Raw genomic sequence first — 19,474 nt, 5'->3', positions numbered from 1 at the left:
AAACAGTGATCAACATTTTTAACCATTTTCTGACATTTTATTGACCAAACAACTAATTGATTAATTGAGAAAATAAATGACAGATTAATTGATAATGGAAATAATCGTTGCTTGCAGCCCTAAATCTGATAGACATTTTTTGAAATTTGAAACACCAAATGATTAAACTGTCAATTGAGAACATCACCACAAAGAAATATTAGTCGCAGCCCTGATTTAAAATAACTGAAGCACTGCACAACAATTTACTGTGACTCATTGATCACTGGAAATCCAAAACTGCTCTTCACTGGTTTGCAGGGTTGTCCACAGTGGCATGTAGATTTAGAGAACATTGTCCTTTGAATGTGTCTTTATTTCATTTAGACATGCTGGTGAAAGTTGTTCTGCATTTCAAAAACAATTTTTCTTCTGTTTGCGTGTTTGTGTAGCTGCAGGATGGACATGGACATATCCAGCAGGCTGGTGTTGTGGCAGCAGCTAGCTGAGAGCTGTGGTCTCAGTACAGTGGAGCAGGGCGTGCAGCAGGTCTGGAGGCTGCTGCTGCTTTGCCTTGTCTGCAGACTCTGCTTCAGACTGGGTGAGCTGCACTGATTGCATGTCGCACGATGGTTCTTCTCAGCTGGTCGTCACATGGACAGATTGGATATTGCCTGCACATACTGAGATCGTGCTTGATTTTTTTTAACAATGTTCCTTTCTGAGATTGTATTTGGTTGATATTTGAACCTTGCCATATAAATTGCTAATAAATTGAACTCTCAAATTAGTTTGTTGGTTTTTCACACCATACACATTTATTACAGCTCATTAGAATGAACACAAATTCAACCAATGTTGATGTAATGAAACATATTTGTGTCAGATTTAAGCCTCAGCATGGAAACAAGAGCCTGTTCTAATTCCAGTGTTCTGTGTTCCTCAGGAGGTGTGTCCATTGTGAAGCATGTCACGTCAGTGTTGGCTGGGATGTACAGCCTTTTCCTTTTCTTTGAACATCACATGCTGTGGGTGCTGGCGCTTGGTGTGCTCTGTTACCTCATTCTTCTCCTCACCCGACACTCCTGCAGCAGAGGCCTTTTCCTTTCACTCATCATCCTCATCTACCTCATCATTGGGTAAGAAATGCTGCAAAAAAACACAAACTGAAACTTATTGCAGCTTTCAAAAGAAAATGGACCAAATCAGTTGTCCTAAGGCAGTATGCAGTAATGTTGATGTCCTTTTGAATGGTATTGTTTGTTGAATGATTTTAATGTCTATACTCCCTTGTACAGTTTCACAGTTTTGTGAAAATTCCACAGTAATTCATTTGATAGTTTCTGGTGTACAATTTAAGTCTTGTTCTATTATTTATCTGCCTCTTCATTTCAGAGAATTGCATTTAATTGACATGGTGACCTGGCATAAAATAAGAGGTAAATATTCCATCATTTGCTCTGAGAAAACTGCCATTGGAGTTTTGTGTAATTGTTAATAGTTTTTTGTCCTTGATTTATTTTAAAGTTGTTTTCTGCAATACTGCAGTGCTGTGTGTCAGAGAGGAAGCTTGTCTGTTAAATAGTGAAAACACATAGCAGTGTTGACTCAGCAGTTCACAGTGTGTGTTTTGAAGAGTTTCTGTATGTACTGTATTGTATGTATGATCATTATCATTATCTTTTTTCAGTGATCATATGTTTTTAATATTACAAGCTTTAAGCATCTTTTCAGTATTTTAATCACACTATAATAGTGATTTTGAACATTCAGTCTACTCAAAAAGTCAGTCCCTGTTCTAGTGGTGAATATGAGTCAAGCTCCAAAAATCTCCTGCAATTCCCATAATGCAGCTCAGTTTCTTTAAACAGTTTTTGTGGAGGAGTAGAACTAACCAAGATGAGTAAAGTGACCCCTTAAAGGGAAAGTTCACTCCAAAATCAAAACTACATGTTTTCCTCTTACCAGTAGTTCTAGTCTATATTATAGTATAATATATCTTGCTAGTATTGGTGTGAGTTGCAGAGTTTTGGAGTTACTGGCTGTAGAGATATCTGCCGTCTCTCTAATATAAGGGAACTAGATGGCACTCAGCTTGTGGTGCTCAAAGAGCCAAATAATACATGTAATGTCTCTTTTCAGAAATCATGACCCGGCTATTTAAGATAATCCACAGACCATGTTGTGAGCAGTTTCATATGGGAAATGTTTTCCTTCTTTTAGAAAAGAAAGTAGTTCCAATGGATTCCACTGTTAAAAGAAAATAGTTCCTATAAGACCTCACAACAAGTGGAGCTGTAGATAAGACACTGGGTTGAATTTTTTAAATGTATGTTTTTGGTGCTTTGAGCACCTAAACCAGAGTGCCATTTAGTCCCATTATACTGGAGATAGGGCAGACATCTATATGGCCGATATCTCCAAAACTCACAGCAAAACTATCTGGGAGGATAAATAACATCACAGGCCAGGGGAAATTTTTGATTTTGGTGTTACCAGTACCTTTCATATTTGTTAATGTCAAGTAGAAGTTATATTGTACTGTGTTTCCACTTTAAAGAGATAATTTGGACTTAGATGGCAGTTTGCTATCAGAAAGATGTTTTTGATGGCAAAGCATGGTTATATATAAGCCTTATATCACTGTCTCCAAACCAACCATACTCCCTTAGCAAAACTAGTAATTTTACCTCACAGAACAGAGGAGTTGTTGGTTAACTGCTGCCTCCATCTGTTACTTGTTGTTAGTGTTATTGTGAGACTTAAGTCTTTTAAAGCGTTAGTTGAGATCCACTTAAGTCACACAACAACACAAACTAACTAACTAAGCAGTCAAGACAGCTAAAATCCATTTTGTTGCTGACCCTGTCCATAGCATTACATTGCTTAGTTTCCTACAGCAGTACTGCAGTACTGTCCTGTTGTTTCTCCAAACTGGAGGCATGTCAACTGCCATCTACTGTAGGTAATACACTGACTGCAGAGAAGAACCTCATATAACCACACTTCAAATAATCTTAACTATCCCTTAAAATATGTTTCCACCTTTGTTGTGTTCACTAAACTTGTTGCAACATGTTCTGAAACAGACGTCGGTGTGAAAGTTTGTCAAGATCAAGCAGCTGTTACAAAATAAGGGATTCTACTTTTTGCATGTCAGGCTCTCAGATGGTGGTGGCCATGAAGGCGATCTCTCTGGCCTTTGACCTGGACAGAGGAGCAGTGGGTACCCTGCCCTCCCCAGCTGAATTCCTGGGTTATGTTCTTTTTGTGGGGACTGTTGTCTTCGGCCCGTGGATCAGCTTCTCCACTTACAAGAACGCTGTTGAAGGCAGGAAACTGGTGGGTAGTTGATGTTTCCTGCTCCCTCTATGTGCATGCCATGTTTCGTGTACAGTCCTTTGGTGGTGATGAGCTGTTTTGTTCCTAAGAACTGGTCATGGCTGCAGAGCTCCTCCCTCAGTCTCCTGAAGAGTCAGATCTGTCTGCTGGTGTCCGCCTGCATCGCCCCATACCTCTTCACTCTCTTCATCCCCTTCCATGGAAATGCAGTCACACAGAAGTAAGGCACATTCTCAGTCAAATCTATGTCTCGCTGCAGCTTAGTTATTTTTGCTGCAACAACAACATACAGAACATACTGTCTGTCTTTTTTCTCTGCTTCCAAGATCCATCTAGGAAAGGTAAGGGTTGTTTTCAGGGTTAGAATCAAATGCTTTTCCCCCCACAGGCTCTCAGGATTTGTAGGAGGGATGAACACACCCCAATATTAGTGAGGTGCAGACCATTGAAAAGCACAAGTCATGGGAGGAAATGGTTGCACACTCGTAGCCACAATGCAAAAGATGATAGTCTTTATCTTACCAAAATATCCACCACAGGCTGCCAGAGTTCTATTGCAGTGTGTTTCAAACAACACATGCACAGGGAATATACGTTATGGGATCATGTTTTTGACAAAATCTTCTACTCCCATCATTACTGTAGTCATACTGCTAGAAACAATGGGCCACATGCATGACTGTTTTCTTACTTTTCTTTTATATTTCAATCAGGAGAGACTTTGTTCTGAGTATACAAAATATATTTATTTGACATGAGCACAATGGAAAGAGATATATCAAAAGTCTTTGGCAGTTAGACTCCATTGTGGCATCATCATGTAGAAAGGGGGGTAGTGAAACAATGATTAGTAAAGGAAAACCCCCAGTGGACACTGGTGGTGGTGGTGAAGGGATGACTGACATCTCTGAATGAGATGAGGACTAGACTTCTGATGAGCTCAACCGGGGCACTGGATTAGAAGGACTGGAGGAGAATGGGGTGGAGGAGGGTTGCAATAATTCTGTGCAGAAATGACAGCTGAAAGTGACAGAGAGGAGAACTGATGTAAAGTTTTGACACGACATGATTGGCTGATGGAGATGTGGCTAAATGTGGTTGGTTAACTTAAAGAGTGAATGCCCATGGAAAGATGATTGAGAATAAGTTGTTAAAGAGAGAGGGGAGAGAAAGACAGTTAGGGATGAATGAGAGATGAATGAAGATAGCCTTCGTGATTGAACGTAAGCTGAGCTTCATTTGTTCTTAAACAAAACAGTGGGAGGAAAAAAATCATACATGGGATTCATGAAACAGCCAAATCTGCTCTTACCCACCTGAAGGTGTTTGTGAATCATGTTTGATCTTAAATTGGATGTGCATGCCAGGAAGTTTGCAATTAGTAGGGATGTCCTGATCACATTTTTTTGCCCCCAAGTCTGAGTCATTTGATTTTGAGTATCTGCCGATACCGAGTCCTGATCTGATACTTCAGCAATGCATTAATTATAAGAAAAATCACATCCACATTTCCACCACGCGAAATGCCCAGTTTGCACACATTACAAGTGGCTGTTGCACTGCCTTCGCTGTCGAGTTCAAAATACCTCCAAACTGCAGACATTGTCCTGAGGTGACATGTTTGCCCTGCGTTAGCCTACTCATTGTGATGTTTACGGTAGAGCTGCCCGATATATCGTTTGAGCATCGTCATCGCAATGTATGTGTGCACAATAGTCATATCGCAGGTCCTGCGATGTAGGAGGCAAACGTGTTCTCATCTAATTTCAAGGGTACCTGACACGCACTGCGTGCAGCGATCCACCAATCACAATCGTTCTTAATCAGTTTGTCAAAGTGGACCACGCCCCTGCATATGGAGTGAGTCGTTGGTAACAACATTGAAAAATGAGCAACGAACAAGAGAAAATCGCCGAAAACAAAGACTTGGTGCCAAAAAGAAAAACAACGTCAGTTATCTGGAATTATTTCGGCTACAAGAAGGATGATATTGACCAAACACGTGTTCTGTGTCGACAGTGCCTTGCACCTCTTGCCACAACGAGAGGTAACACAATTAATTTGTTTGACCATTTTTGTCGGCACCACACAGCTCAGTACGACAAATGCAAAGCCAGATCTGAATTGGACCACATGTGAGCATCATAGTTTTACTGTCAATGTTACTTTTGTATAAGTTATAATACCTGAAATCTCAATACAGACAGATGCTGCTGTGTGCAGCGCATCTCTGTGAAGAGCGACTGATTTAAAAGCTGTCACATCGCCTTGAGTGAAATCCAGACCACAACTTTTTTCACTGATGTAACTATGCTATCACCAAAGAAACAGATCATAAAACTGTGATGTTCATTGAAACTTTGGTGATATCAGCTGTCTTAACTTCTACACAGCTCCTCTCTGCTCACCGGTGCAGCTCTGTCTCACCCCGTCTGTGACACAGTGTGTCTGCTGATTGATTACTCATGACTTCTAACCAATCAGATGCTGTGCTGTAGGCGGGACATTGAGCCAGACTACAGAGTGTAGTTGTGTATTATACTGTACAGTGTATAATGATCTAATATATGTATAGTATATACATAGTACAGCACTGTATAAGTTTGAAGTTTTTTAATATATTACCATTATCATTAGTATTATCATTATTATTACATTACATAACTATGGTGATAATTACAGACAGACAAAGATCAAAGACAAGTGGATTTTAGAAATAATTTAACCCTAATGCCACCACTTTTTCCTTTTTTGCTGAGCCGAAAAATGATCCGATCTGTGACTCAAAACCGTGATACGATCCGAAAAAAAAATCCTGTATTTTTTCATATCACAATATATATCGCAGGGTTAAAAAAAATCGCAATGTCAGTTTTTTCCAATATCGTGCAGCCCTAGTTTACGGTGTTGTTTTCGTCTGTGCAGCAATGAATATTGACGTTGTGGAACTTACTAAAATTAAAACTAAGCCATTGTCATTCCATTTGACAATCTCTTTGTACCTCAGGATGAATTTAAAACGTGAATATGGCCATGCTTGTTGCTTTGTAAGGTTAGAACTGATAATTTCCACCTGATTCTGATCATTTGAAAATCACGTGATCTGCCCCGATTTCCGATCACGCGATCCGATCAGGACATCCCTAGCAATTAGTATATGGAAATGCACAGTAAATCCATAAAACTCACAAAGCAACAATCCACTAGCATTTGACAGGTGACATTAAACTCAGGAACAAGAACAAAAGAAATGATACAGAAGAGCAGCACAAAGAAAAAAAGTTTTAACAGACATTAGAGACATTGGTTTTAACTGGAGAAGTTTTGGGAGCACACAGTGCCTCCATGGTATCAGTGCATCTCACTAACAACAATTAAATGCATATCTTCATACATGTTCAATGATATGATGCATTTTTTTCAATAGCTTATGATTAGGTGCAATACAATTTAGGCCTGACATGCAATGTGTTAATCTTTGGATTTTGATTCTATTAATGCTATATATGTAGGGTACCATTTGAAAAAGAAATCCTGACAGCTTTACTAAATCCAGTAACAGTAGAAACAGAGAGAAGAGGACATTACAGTGGTGTTAACATCTTATTAGGAATCTCATTTGTAAATGAGATACTCTAGCCTAAATGAGAACCTGTGAACAAACTTTAAACTTTAAAACCTTTTAAAATGCATTTTTGCAGTAAGATGATCTGCTGCTCTGATTCATATGTGGAGTGCTGTAGGACTCGTGGCTCTGTACTCTGCTGTCTGACACATTTTGTATAAATGATTTGCGGCAGTGTTTCTCGTCTTTCTAAGAAAACACAAACTTATTTGACACTTGGTGGTGCAACGTCAGTTCTTTCACTGTCTGTTTTGAGGAAGTGAAGTGCAGACACAGGAGAGGGAGGGGGGAGTGTTTGTTTCTTGTGAGTGAGACAGCAGGCATTCAGTGAGAGAGATGCAGGCAGAGTTAGGAGGAGAGAGAAAAGGAGAGAAGTTACAGTGGTAGTTTCTTCTTTAAGATTATTTTTTGGGCTTTTAGCCTTTATTAGGATAGGACAGCTGAAGATATGAAAGGAAAGGGGGAGAGAGAGGGGGGCATGACACACAGCAAATGTGCTGCTGGCGAGAATCAAACCAGCAGCCGCTGCAGAGGACTGATAGCCTCAACACATGGTGCACACACCCTACCAACTACCAACCCCACAGCGGTAGTTTGTTGATGCCTAAAATGAAATCTATGCATGTCCTAATGAGATGTATCAATGTTTTTTTTTTTCCAATTCACATTTAGCTTTTTGCTGATACAGGCTATCTGAATTAATCATCTCATACACTAAAGTCTGATGCATGGGATACGTGAGTTAAGGGTTACACCCCTAGTGTTCATGTCTGTTTGGGAGTAATCCAGACTTAGTACTGGTTAAATCGTGGAATTGAATGAATGAACCCGATGTGTGACAGGCTATTCTGATTTCAGTGCAGTTTTGCAGGACCATTGTAAGAGTCAACAGAACAATCAGAACTACTCGTAGACAGGACGTCTGTTCTGCTAACTGATCCAATGCAGACCTATACAGAAGGCTCAAATCTGGCTGCATACTTTGGAAATAACAGAAGGTGAACAGAAGTTATTTGGCTTGAACATGCAAAACCAATGGTATCATGTCATGTGCTAAATCATCTTATAAAGGTTGTTTTTATGTAACTTAAAGCGATAGTTCACCCAAAAATGAAAATTCACTCAATATCTACTCACCCCTGTGCTGACGTGAGGATGGGTGAACATCTCCAGTTCACAAAACACTGCCGGATCTTCAGCGGAAAACAGCATTGCAGTCAAATCCAGTACAATTGAAGTGAATGGTGACAGTTGACATTTAAGCTAAAAACAGACACCCAAAAAAAAAAGTCTCTATACCGCTCATGTTGTGTAATTCAAGTGTCCCTAAGCTGCGACATTTGAATTTGACCCAAAAAGATGCCATTTCCACCATGTTTTTAGCCTAAATGTCAACTGTATCCTCTTAGACTGGAGCCGTATGCATGTTTGCGAGCACACGCATGAAGCAGGTACACAGTTTGGGCCTTTCTCAGTCTGGAAAGGAAGGATTTTGTACAACTACACCACCAGGTTTCTGTTGCTCTTGCTCTGTAGTCCGGGGTTCCTCATCAGTATATTCCGGCTCAAACAAATATGGCTGAGCAAAGAAATTATGTTCCTTTTCTCTGTCGAAGTCTTCGGACATTTTCTTCTTTGTTGAAAGTTTGCGAAGTCAACTGTATGCATAACAAGAGTCACTATTTCAGAGCAGACCTTTCTCTGTTGTCTGAGTCGCTTCCAGGTTGCATGTAAACACAGGTGTGAAGGTATTGCAAGATCTCAAATATCTTATGTTGTGCCACTTGGGCAACCTTGTTTACCAGTTTCAGGTATGTGCACGCGAACAGTCAAATTTTAATGTTGCAGCTTAAGGACACTTGGATTACACCACACGAGTAGTATGGAGACATTTTGTGGGGTTTTTTGTGTTCATTTAAAAAAAAAAAAACTGGTCACCATTCACTTCAGTTGTACTGGATTTTGCTGCAGCGCTGTTTTCTACGGAAACTTCAGGAGTGATCTGAGATCTTCACCCATCCTCACATCAGCACAGGGGTGAGTAGATATTCAGTGAATTTTCATTTTTGGGTGAACTACTGCTTTATGTTCCTGACTCTGCGTGAACTTCTTGTGTATGTATTATTCTGAAATCATAGGATGTGGGAATAAACAGATTAGTAAAGTGCCTGTGAGTAAGCTATACCAGAGGTCTGCACGTACGAGAAGTTAAGTGACAGCAGTTGAAAAAAAAAACAAAAACAAAGGTCATGTCTGACTAATATATATGTATATGCTGTGCTGCACAGGTGGCTTCATGCCTATGAGAATGCCGTGTCCTTCCACTTCAGTAACTACTTTGTGGGTCACCTCAGTGAAGGCACCACGATGCTGGCTGGAGCTGGCTTCACGGAAGAAAGGGACAACATCAGATGGTGAGTGCAGCTGGGGATCAGCTGCTGTGATATAAAAATCTTTGGCCTACTTAGCAGCAAATTGTGATTCTAAAAGTAGTGAAACAAATTACATAGTGTAATGAATATATGTGTAAGAGTAAAATTACACATTGGAAAAAAATATTTAAGATTCTAAAAAGTGCAAGAATCTCAAAATGACTTAATTATAGTAACGTTAGTAGTAGTTATAATCTAACAGGTTTTTTTTTACTTCTGGTAAAAAACTAAAAATACTAAAGCTGCTGTTCATTTGTGAGGATGACAAAACGTGTCAGTGTCATAAACTTCTGTTCACCACATAACTTATTTTCCACACTGATCCTTTATTAGGATTTGGATTTATACATCACTTTTTAAAAGAATATTACAAAGTTCTTCAGAGGTCTCTCCCCATCTTGGATTGGGAGTGCAGATGCATTACTTTGCCGTTATATTTCCTGACGTCTTAGAGGAAACTACGACAGCAGGATCTCTCTTCTTAATGTACGAGCCATCTGATAAAGTCTTATTCAGCCATGTCTCCAGGAACCAGAGGAAGCCTTTAAACTCACTTTTTAGATAAAGAAATAAAATAAGTCAGATATTGCCTCAGCCAGGTTGTATATGATGCCAATAAATAATCAACATACTAACATTTATTAATGTAATAGTTGGTAACTAATCAATTAATCGACTAATTGTTGCAGCTTTAGATGCCAAGTCAGAGAGAGATACACACCAAGAGGTGACACACTGAAAACATGAAACCTTGTGGTGTTTTCCTTTAGTTTAATTTGTGTTCTGTAGAATGCTATCACAAAACATAACTTTGGTTGTTTATTGCTCAATAACATCTGATGTGTTAAAGGTGTGAAATAATCATTTTGAGCATGTGTATAAAAATATGTGATTTAAGGTGCTGGGAAAAAAATTCTTGAAAAGTGCTTGAATTTGTCATTGGAAAATGTGGAGGAACCCAGATAATATGTCTGTGTGTGTTATGCAGGGATATGAGTGTGGTAAAGCCTCTCAGTGTGGAGATGCCTCACTCCATGGTGCTGGTGGTGACGTCCTGGAACATCCCCATGTCTCGATGGCTGAAAACTTGTAAGACCTGGAGTTTAACACAGCAGCATCACTAAACACTACTGCCTGATCAACAAACCGCTCAATGTCTTTCTTCTGCCAAATGCTTAAAATACTTAAGAATGTTGTCAGTGGTCCATCCAACATGGAGTGAGATAGTTCTAAAATTAACAGCAAGACATTCTTTGTCCCCAGACAATGATACCCCCCCGACGGTTTCTACCATTACTGTTATTTGACCAAATGTTTCACTTATGCACAACATGCATCAGCTTCTAACTTTCAAGCAGTTGGGGCTTAATGACTTTTTAAAAGAAAATCATATGTGTGTTTTGGATAAAAGCATCTGCTAAATGAAGTTGTAAAGTAATTGAACTTATATATATTTGGAGAAATAACTAGTCATTGTAACTAATTACGAAATTTCAGTAACATTCAAAACACTGCTAGTTAGTCAGCTTCCTTCCTCATTCTCTGAGATATGGTGGGACCCATGTTTCCCTGGAAGAGTTACGGATTAGAGGGGTAGGAGGAGGAGAAAGGAGATATGACAGGTGACCAAATGATACTCGGTTACCTTGAATAAATTACTGAATTCTCTGGTTTGAACACTGTTGGAAATATTTTGGATGATGTAAGTACACAACTTAACTTAAATATATAATATGGGTGTAGTTGTATTTAGACAAATGTTACGTATTATACCCTTAAGTACCAACTCCTTTGGTACATTAAATCACACTGACAGTTTGTATTTACAAGTGTTACTGAAAGTTCCTTTACAAACTGTATTAATACGTGATCATCATGTTGGTGTGTTTACTGTGTTCTGTCCTCAGATGTGTTTAAAAATGCCATGAAACTGGGGACTTTTGCAGCCATCCTGGTGACATACACAGCCAGCGCCTTACTGCATGTTGGTAACATCCTACACACTTTGATCCATAGCCCTTTACAGTAGTGATGGCCTTTTTATAATACACCACACTACAATCATGTTAGAGACAGTTAGTCTTTAGTTAGTCCATCAACACTCCTATTTTTTGGGTGAAAATTTATTCTTAAAGGAATTATATATATATATATATATATATATATATATATATGTATATATATATATATATATATATGTATATATATATATATATATATATATATATATATATATATATATATATATATGTATATGTATATATATATATGTATATGTATATATATATATATATGTATATATATATGTATATATATATATATATATATATATATATATATATATATATATATATATGTATATGTATATGTATATATATGTATATGTGAAATATATGTATTTTATAAAACTGTTTTGGTTCGCTTTAATTTTTTTATTTCTAAACTTCCTCTGTGCATGAAAACACCCTTGTCCCAGACAAGTATTCACAACTTTTAAACTGAAACAGTTAAAACAATTAATTAATTTCAACATGTGTTGAGTCTTCAAAATCTACAACTAGCAATACCTACTGGTAACACAGGTATAAAATGTGCTATTATAATCATCTTTGTTTTAAAATATATGTTTTATGAAAATGGGACCTAAATTAAAAAATGTAATTACTAGGAGCTTGCCCCGTTACAAGTTTTAATAGACAAGAGGTTGATTTTTAAAAAAAATATATTTTCAAGTAGGGATGTTACTGGTGGCTAATTTCCATGTCGATTAAATGCAAAGTTTAATTTAGACTAGTCTAAATTAAGAGAATCCAAGTAAAATTGAGTGCAGTTTATTTATTGATAATGCTAAACCTTGGCCAAAAAGATACTGTGTGTATTAAGAGTCATTGAAGCCGTTAATCACATTCTTCAATGACCAAATTGTACTTTAAATGTGTGGCACTTTTTGCTGTGCATTTTGACGACTGCACATTATTCTTCAAAGTATGACAACAACTCACTAAATGCTTCAGCTGTTCAGAACAAACAGGATCACAGTATCTCTAGGTAAACAACATTGTTTACCCGGAGCTGTGGTCACTGTGGTCAACATTAGCAGTGCTAGCAGCAGCAGCTGCTCTGCTTGCAGATTAATGTCCATGTCTGTGCTGAATGTGATCACGTTGCTCCAGTTGAGTGGTTATATATCAGTTTATTCTGGCACAGCCTACATTCAACCTTATTTTCATTTTCTGAAATGAGTGTTATACTGCACCATGTGACATAAACTGTTTACTATGTGTATGAACTTTTCCAACTTTTAAGGAAGATACAAATGTTCATTTGCACAGCATGTTAAATGACTAGGTCAGAGTTTCATGTGGGCAGTATGGTATAAAATGCCTAATGATAATGAGCTAACTGTGCTGTTTGGTTTTTTTCAGGGTCTGAGTTTTCATCTTGGAGCTGTTCTACTCTCTTTGGGTTTCATCACATATGTAGAACATGGTATGAACTACATTTTTGCTTGTACGTTTCGAACTATGAGAGTTGAAATACCGAAAATCACTTTTACTTGCTCTCAAGATGCCGAATTTACGGTTTCCAACTCATTTTGGCCAGTGCTGATGCTGTTATATGCTAATATGTTTGTACACCTAGTACCAGAGAACATCAATTTTCCTGAAATGGAATTAACACGTTATTGTGTCATCTCTAATCATAATGACCCACTGGCAGAAACAGACACAATACAGTTATTTTCAAAATTGGCACATTCACTGGGTAACAAAGAAAAGTTCTGCTGAAAGTTTTTCTCTTTATTCTTCAGAAATTTGTCATAATCATCTGTATGACAGCTCCTAAGATGTACAGTTATATTTGTAGGGTACAAAGAATGTTACTTGACTTTTCCTCACATGAGCAGCGCTGACTGAGCAATCATTGCAAATAGCAAACTATCTGATAAAGATATTTCATTATGAAGCCTTTATTAGCCGATACTAGGGCTGCATGGTATACATGGTATGACGGTAGAAAGGATATAAATTTGGCCACGGTAGAGATTTGTGCACTGCCGTCATACCGTCGATGACGTCATCGCACCTGCCTCGTTGTGAAAATGGCCGCAAGCACAGTAACGCGGAGAAGGAGTGGCTGGTTAAAAAAACGGTGCTACATCCGTGATTTGGACGTGGTTCAGGTTTGAAAAGTCGGATGTTGAGCAGAAAAATGTCATCTGCAAGATGTGTGTCCGAGTCCGGACCCAGACGCCATCCTATATGGACCCGGACCTATAACCAGTAAATTATTAATAGATTTTATTTTTTACGGGACACTTCTATTTTAACTGGCGCAACTTTTCTAGTCTTTCCGTTTAGCTGATCAGGAAATGCACAGACCAACTGCAGAGAAGCTGCATGTAGAGGAGACTGTTGTTAATGATGTTAGTTTATTACAACAGTCGTAACTAACATGATGGTAATGACACTGACACCAACCAGATGCACTTAAAAAATTAAACAACTGTATAAGGAGGTCTATACGTAAAACAGGAGAGACACTGATCACTAATCAATCACTGATACCGTCGTCCTCTCGGACTGATTAAAAAAAATAAAAATGCCAAAATTTGTGACAAACCAAACCTGGGTGTCCACACAAATAAAGTGTTTGTGTGAAACACTGCAGAGTGTAACATCGTGCTGTTTACAGACAGTCTGCTGTCTGTAGTTTGACAGAGAGACAGAGAGGGTCATGTGTAGAAGGGAACCCTAGACCCGAAAGATCGCGCGAGTTGTGCAAATAAAGAGTTACCTTCTAGACACGACCGAAAAAGGTGCGCAGCTCCAAAAATAGAAACTCATGTCGTGGTGCCGATGTTTTTAATGTGGCGGCCGCCATAAATAAAACACTATTCACTGATCCACAGAGAGTCACTGAAACACTGATCACTGACCTGCTGTGATGGAAAAAATACTCACATTCTTTGCTTTTTTTTTTTTTTTTTTTTACAGATTTTTACAGGATTATAGAACCTTTTCACTGTTTTTGCCATTTGCCTAATAGAAAACCTCTCTTACTTGAAGTACTGTTTACAATATCCACTTTATTTTTGTAAGAATTTTTGTACTTCTGATGCACTATCCTTACTTCTGTTGTTCTTCTACACAATAAATGCTCAAAAAATTATATTATATCTTTGCTTTTTTGTTGTTGTTGTTTTTTAAATCAATTTAGTTTTGCTAAGGGACTACAAAACCCATTCAGAAACACTTCCATTATAAGTTTTACACCGCAACATTTATACCGCAATAAATACCGTTACCGTGAAGGGATTCAATTTATACCGTGATATGAATTTTGGGTCATACCGCCCAGCCCTAGCCGATACAGATAACAATGACATTATTGTACATTCTGAGTGTATCCACATTAACAAATACTGCCAGACTACTGTGATCATGTTAAGGGACAGTCGGTGTGTTTCTCACACCTGAATGGTTGAGGTTGTTGATTTTATTTGTCCTCCTCAGTTCTGAGAAAGAGGCTAGCGTCCATCTTCAGTGCCTGTCTCCTGTCCAGACCATGCCCCTCTGACTGCAGCCACCAGCACAAGAAGGTACATCTCCAGCTGTGCTTGGCTCTGTGATGCTGTGGAGCCAATCCAAACAAACAGACATACATTAAGATATCAGTGGTAACCTGCATAAAATCCTGCAATAATGATGTTATGGGGAGCATTAAGAAACACCACTGTGTTTAGTGTCAGAAGGGCAAATTTCGATACTTGAATTTGGTATCTTGAGTCCGAGTATCCTACATTTATGCACCAGTCTGGGAAAAGCTTAAAGTTAGAGGAAACTTGACATGGAATGGTATGTATTCCATAACTATCTGGATGTAAGGGAGCAAAATGTAGTTATTGTATATGCAGATATGAGTACAGCAGTCCAAATAGTTAGTTGGAGCTGTAGTCTATAGGTTAAATAGGTTGTAATCCTGTTTAACCCTCTGGTATCCGGGTGTGCATAATCTGCACACTTTGCACTTCATGTTAAAGAAAGTTATATTATTTTTCACAATTTGTAATAGATGAGAATTCAAAAGTTGTTCATTTTTGCATGATTTTTAAAATTCTGACCCAGCCACTAAAATCATACTACACTCACACTTACTTCCCAAGTGTGCGAAAAATGCTCATTGACACCCATTAAAACCACTATTTTTGATCCATAAGCCATTAAGTCATAAATCATGCATTTTCTGATGACTGGCCTTCGTTTGAAAGCTGAGGCATTGAATTTTCACCTGGCCGTTTTTTTTGCCCCATGACGTCACTCTTGCCATATTTGGAAGAGGGTGAAATTACATGTTTTTCCACTAGATGACAGCGTCGTACTATTCCCTGTTCCCCGCTTCACCACGGTTCTGAGGCGGCATGTAATGTGGTGTGTATTGTGGGTGTGAGTGTCTGTATGTGCATGTCAGTGTGTGTACGTTGTGTACATTGCATGACATTGAACTTATGCGTAAAAAGCGCCCGTAGCAACACCACGATCCGCTTCGATGCCCAGCTATCCCGGCTGCGAGGTTGCGGTGAAGACAAGCTGGCGGCCCTCCATGAGTTGTGGGAGAGGTGGACAGCGAGATCAACAGCTCTTCAACCTCAGCAGTGACATCTGCGTGGATGAACAGACCGAGCTAGAGTAGAAAAAGAAATCAATATATAATAATTAATAGCTTGATTTATAGGTGCGCATTTTTTGCACTAAGGGTGCTAAGTGGGAGTATTTAACCTAGTACAAAAAATAATAATGCATATTAACCAATATTGCTGTTAATCATTGACATATGCCAGCCTGCAAAAATCAAAAATAAAGTAATCCTATTTTAGTATTTTGGGGAAAAAAACAAACATTTTTTTATGTTTTTTGCATTAAAAAAAGTGGTTTGTTTAGATTACAAACATGGCATTTAAAGGATTGAAAAATATGACAATTATTGAGTATTTGGTGTTTTTGTTTATGGCTCAAGTTAAAGAAATAGAAAAAAAAAATTAAAAAGTAAAAAAAAAAATTGTATGAATTTTTTTTTTTTTACATTAATACACCGGTGCGCAGATTATGCGCTCTCGGTGGTTAAGAAGGGCCTCCCTGGGATAGGAATACCTGTTTTTCCCCACCCCTTCCTCCTCAGACACAGCAGAGACAGGCAGGCTGCAGCTCCGCTTGAGTGAAGGAGACAAACTCATATATTGACAATAACGAGCGAGGACATGTCCTCCACTGTAAGTCAGTCAGCTGTTTCTACCTGTCAGTTGTCTGTCAATTTAAAGTTCAGCCTGTTATCCACACTCTGGATGATGAGTTAAGTGGCTATCTGTCTCACTGCCTGCCAAACATTTTGCTTAATTTAACAGTTATAAAAATCTACACTTTCTACAAGATTATTAATGATTTGTTATCATAAAGGAAAGACTTTCCACATCTATTAAACAAAGCAGCTGCGTCGGAGAGAGAAGACCAAAAAGTTGCAAAAGGACTCCTGCACACTGTCTTACTTGCAATATATAATTTATTTGTGATGTTTCAGTACTAGACCTTCATCAGACAAACGGCTTTTTGTTCATAAGAAGCCATCTTAAATAGGGAATGGTCATTTCTCCACAACCAATCCCATTCCCATGTGCAAACAAAGAGGGATAAAATTGTCATAGGGTTATTGGGGATGGAGGAGGTGTAAACCTGTCTGCATAGTTTGACTGGATCCCATGTTATCATTAAAGTTGGCGCAGACCAGATGATTTTCCCATCCTCACACAGGCAAATTATTATTTATTTTTTTTGGTGAAAGAACATTTGTAAGGCTTCTTTATCCAGCTCCAGAAAATTCTGGATATGTATGAATACGTACATACATCATCAGGTTCATCTATTAATGTGATCTGCTGATTGTGTCCATTTATACATGTAAGCATCTTTGCTGCATATTTTTTGAGCCCCTGTTGATTTGAACTTTTTTGATATTAATCCTTTCATTTGCCATGTTTTTTAGAAATTAGGCACAGCCATAATTGCTGGTATTTGGAAACATTTTTTGGCTGCTATTACTTATTGTAATTGTGTGTAGTTCAGATAGGGAACATACTTTGATCATTGTGATTATATGTATATTTTGATGAATGACGTGTCTTTATGCATCAGATATGGCTTTTTTTCATCTAATATGTCTGTTTTTAACTTATAATGTCAATACACCCCTATCAGCCTACTCACAAAGGGAATCTGCAATATTTGCTGTTGAAATGTATTTATTTGTAATCAATTCATTATATTATGCATTTCCCTTTTAGATATGTGGGGGTTATTCTAGATTGTTATACAGAGAGATTTGCGTTTCAATTTGTTGTGTGTTTCAATAACCCTATGATAATTCTGTCCCTCTTTGTTTGCACATGGGAATGGGATTGGTTGTGGAGAAATGACCATTCCCTATTTAAGATGGCTTCTCATGATCAAAAAACTGTTTGCCTGATGAAGGTCTAGTACCAAAATGTCACAAATAAATTATATATTGCAATTTAGACAGTGTGTGGGAGTGCAATTTAATTATTACATAAATACACTAAGAGGTAACGAGCTAGGTAACTATGCGGTCAGGCTGTTGGTTGATCTGTGAAGATGTTCTTGCAGCTGTTCAGTTGCATTCTCTTCCCTCTGCTCTGCAGAAGTACTGGGTGAAGTTGCTGAACCTGGTTTTCAGCCTCCTGGCCATCTTCCACCTCACCTACCTGGGCTCCATGTTTGATCCTGGAGTTGATGAACAGGAAGTAGAAGAGGTAAGAGAGCCTTCAGGACCAAGGAACGTTTACATCCCACCTAAATGTCAATAAGATATAGTGCAGGACAGTGAGCTACCAGGAAAGAGAGGGATTGTGCCTTTTGAGTTGCTCGAACCCTTTTAGTGTGAAACATCTGTGCGAGTGCAAGTGTTGAGTTTAATTGATCCAAAATAGAATAGACTACTAGACTAAAACTGTAATGAATGAAACAGTCCAATGATGAGGTTTGTCTGTCATTCATGTCTGCAGGGTTACACAGCAATCCACACCATCCAGAGGTGGTCTGAGCTGAACTGGGCGAGCCACTGGGTTGTGTTCACCTGCTGGGTCTTTTACCGCTTAATCCTTTGATGTGATTGGAGCAGACAGGATGGCTGGCAACACCAAACACTTAATAATCCAATACTAGTGAATCTCAGGATGTTGAGACAGATTTATGACTGTGCCTGTGCTGAGGTGGTTTTCACGGGTGGAGGTGATGTTCATGAACAAACCTCTTCACACTTGTTTGAAACAGGGTTAATGCATTTGAGACAAACATCTTGGGTTAGAGGACTGTTTAAGGACAATAACTTGACTTCATTAAAAATATGATGTGAAGAAAGAAAGAACACTACAACGAAGAGCTCATCATGAACCTACCATGACCTGCGTGTGGACAGCTGTGTGGAGACGGGCAAGGTTCAGAATAACCCTTCTCTAATGTTGATATCCTTGTCCAAAACCATTTCAATATGTTTAACTGTAGAGACGTTATTATATAGATTAGTTACAATATTTGTTTGTTGTTTTGTTTGTTTTATACAGTGTATGCTTATTCTTTTTTACTGCTGTTATTGTATTTTTTGTAATTTTTTCTATTAAATATTTCTGTAAATGTAAACAAATTCTTGGTTTGTGATCTAACACACATTGACTCTGATGTGTGGACTTTTAGGGGTCACACTGATTTTTTTTGGCAAAGGCTATTTGCACCCGGGTTTAAATAGCCAATGGAGCCATTTGCGCTCAGGTTGGAATGGTCAATAACAGGCTGCTTCTGTTATATGAACCTGGAGGCTTCACACTGATTTTTTATTTATTTTTTTTTAGGCAGATGCTCTTTGTCAATGGCCAAATGGTGCACCAACATGCACTTTGCATTTTTGTAAATACTAGCCAATATGGCTATTTAGACAAGCATGGCAGAGACAAACCATGATCTTTCCAACTGTAACAGCAATATTTAAATATCTTTAATTCAACAAATTTTAAAAATACGTTTATCTATAA

At 38.2% G+C, this 19,474-nt stretch overlaps 1 protein-coding gene across 1 annotated transcript; it reads left to right on the top strand.

The window, feature by feature from the left end:
- Positions 1–431: 431 nt before the first annotated feature.
- LOC146326255 (protein-serine O-palmitoleoyltransferase porcupine-like) lies at positions 432–19,089 on the top strand. The gene is made up of 12 exons (XM_084722017.1): positions 432–580; positions 926–1,118; positions 1,375–1,418; positions 3,140–3,321; positions 3,411–3,541; positions 9,235–9,360; positions 10,367–10,467; positions 11,286–11,362; positions 12,804–12,867; positions 14,895–14,980; positions 18,089–18,199; positions 18,452–19,089. Exons 1-12 carry the CDS (start codon positions 439–441, stop codon positions 18,551–18,553), a joined length of 1,359 nt encoding a protein of 452 aa, XP_084578143.1. The 5' UTR covers positions 432–438; the 3' UTR covers positions 18,554–19,089.
- Positions 19,090–19,474: the final 385 nt, after the last annotated feature.

This window comes from Lutjanus erythropterus, chromosome 6 (assembly GCF_056507025.1).
Source record: "Lutjanus erythropterus isolate fLutEry1 chromosome 6, fLutEry1.hap2, whole genome shotgun sequence".
Lineage (NCBI taxonomy): Eukaryota > Metazoa > Chordata > Actinopteri > Lutjaniformes > Lutjanidae > Lutjanus > Lutjanus erythropterus.
The sequence above is the reverse complement of the archived record's forward strand: the minus strand, read 5'-3'. Positions and strand labels throughout refer to the sequence as shown.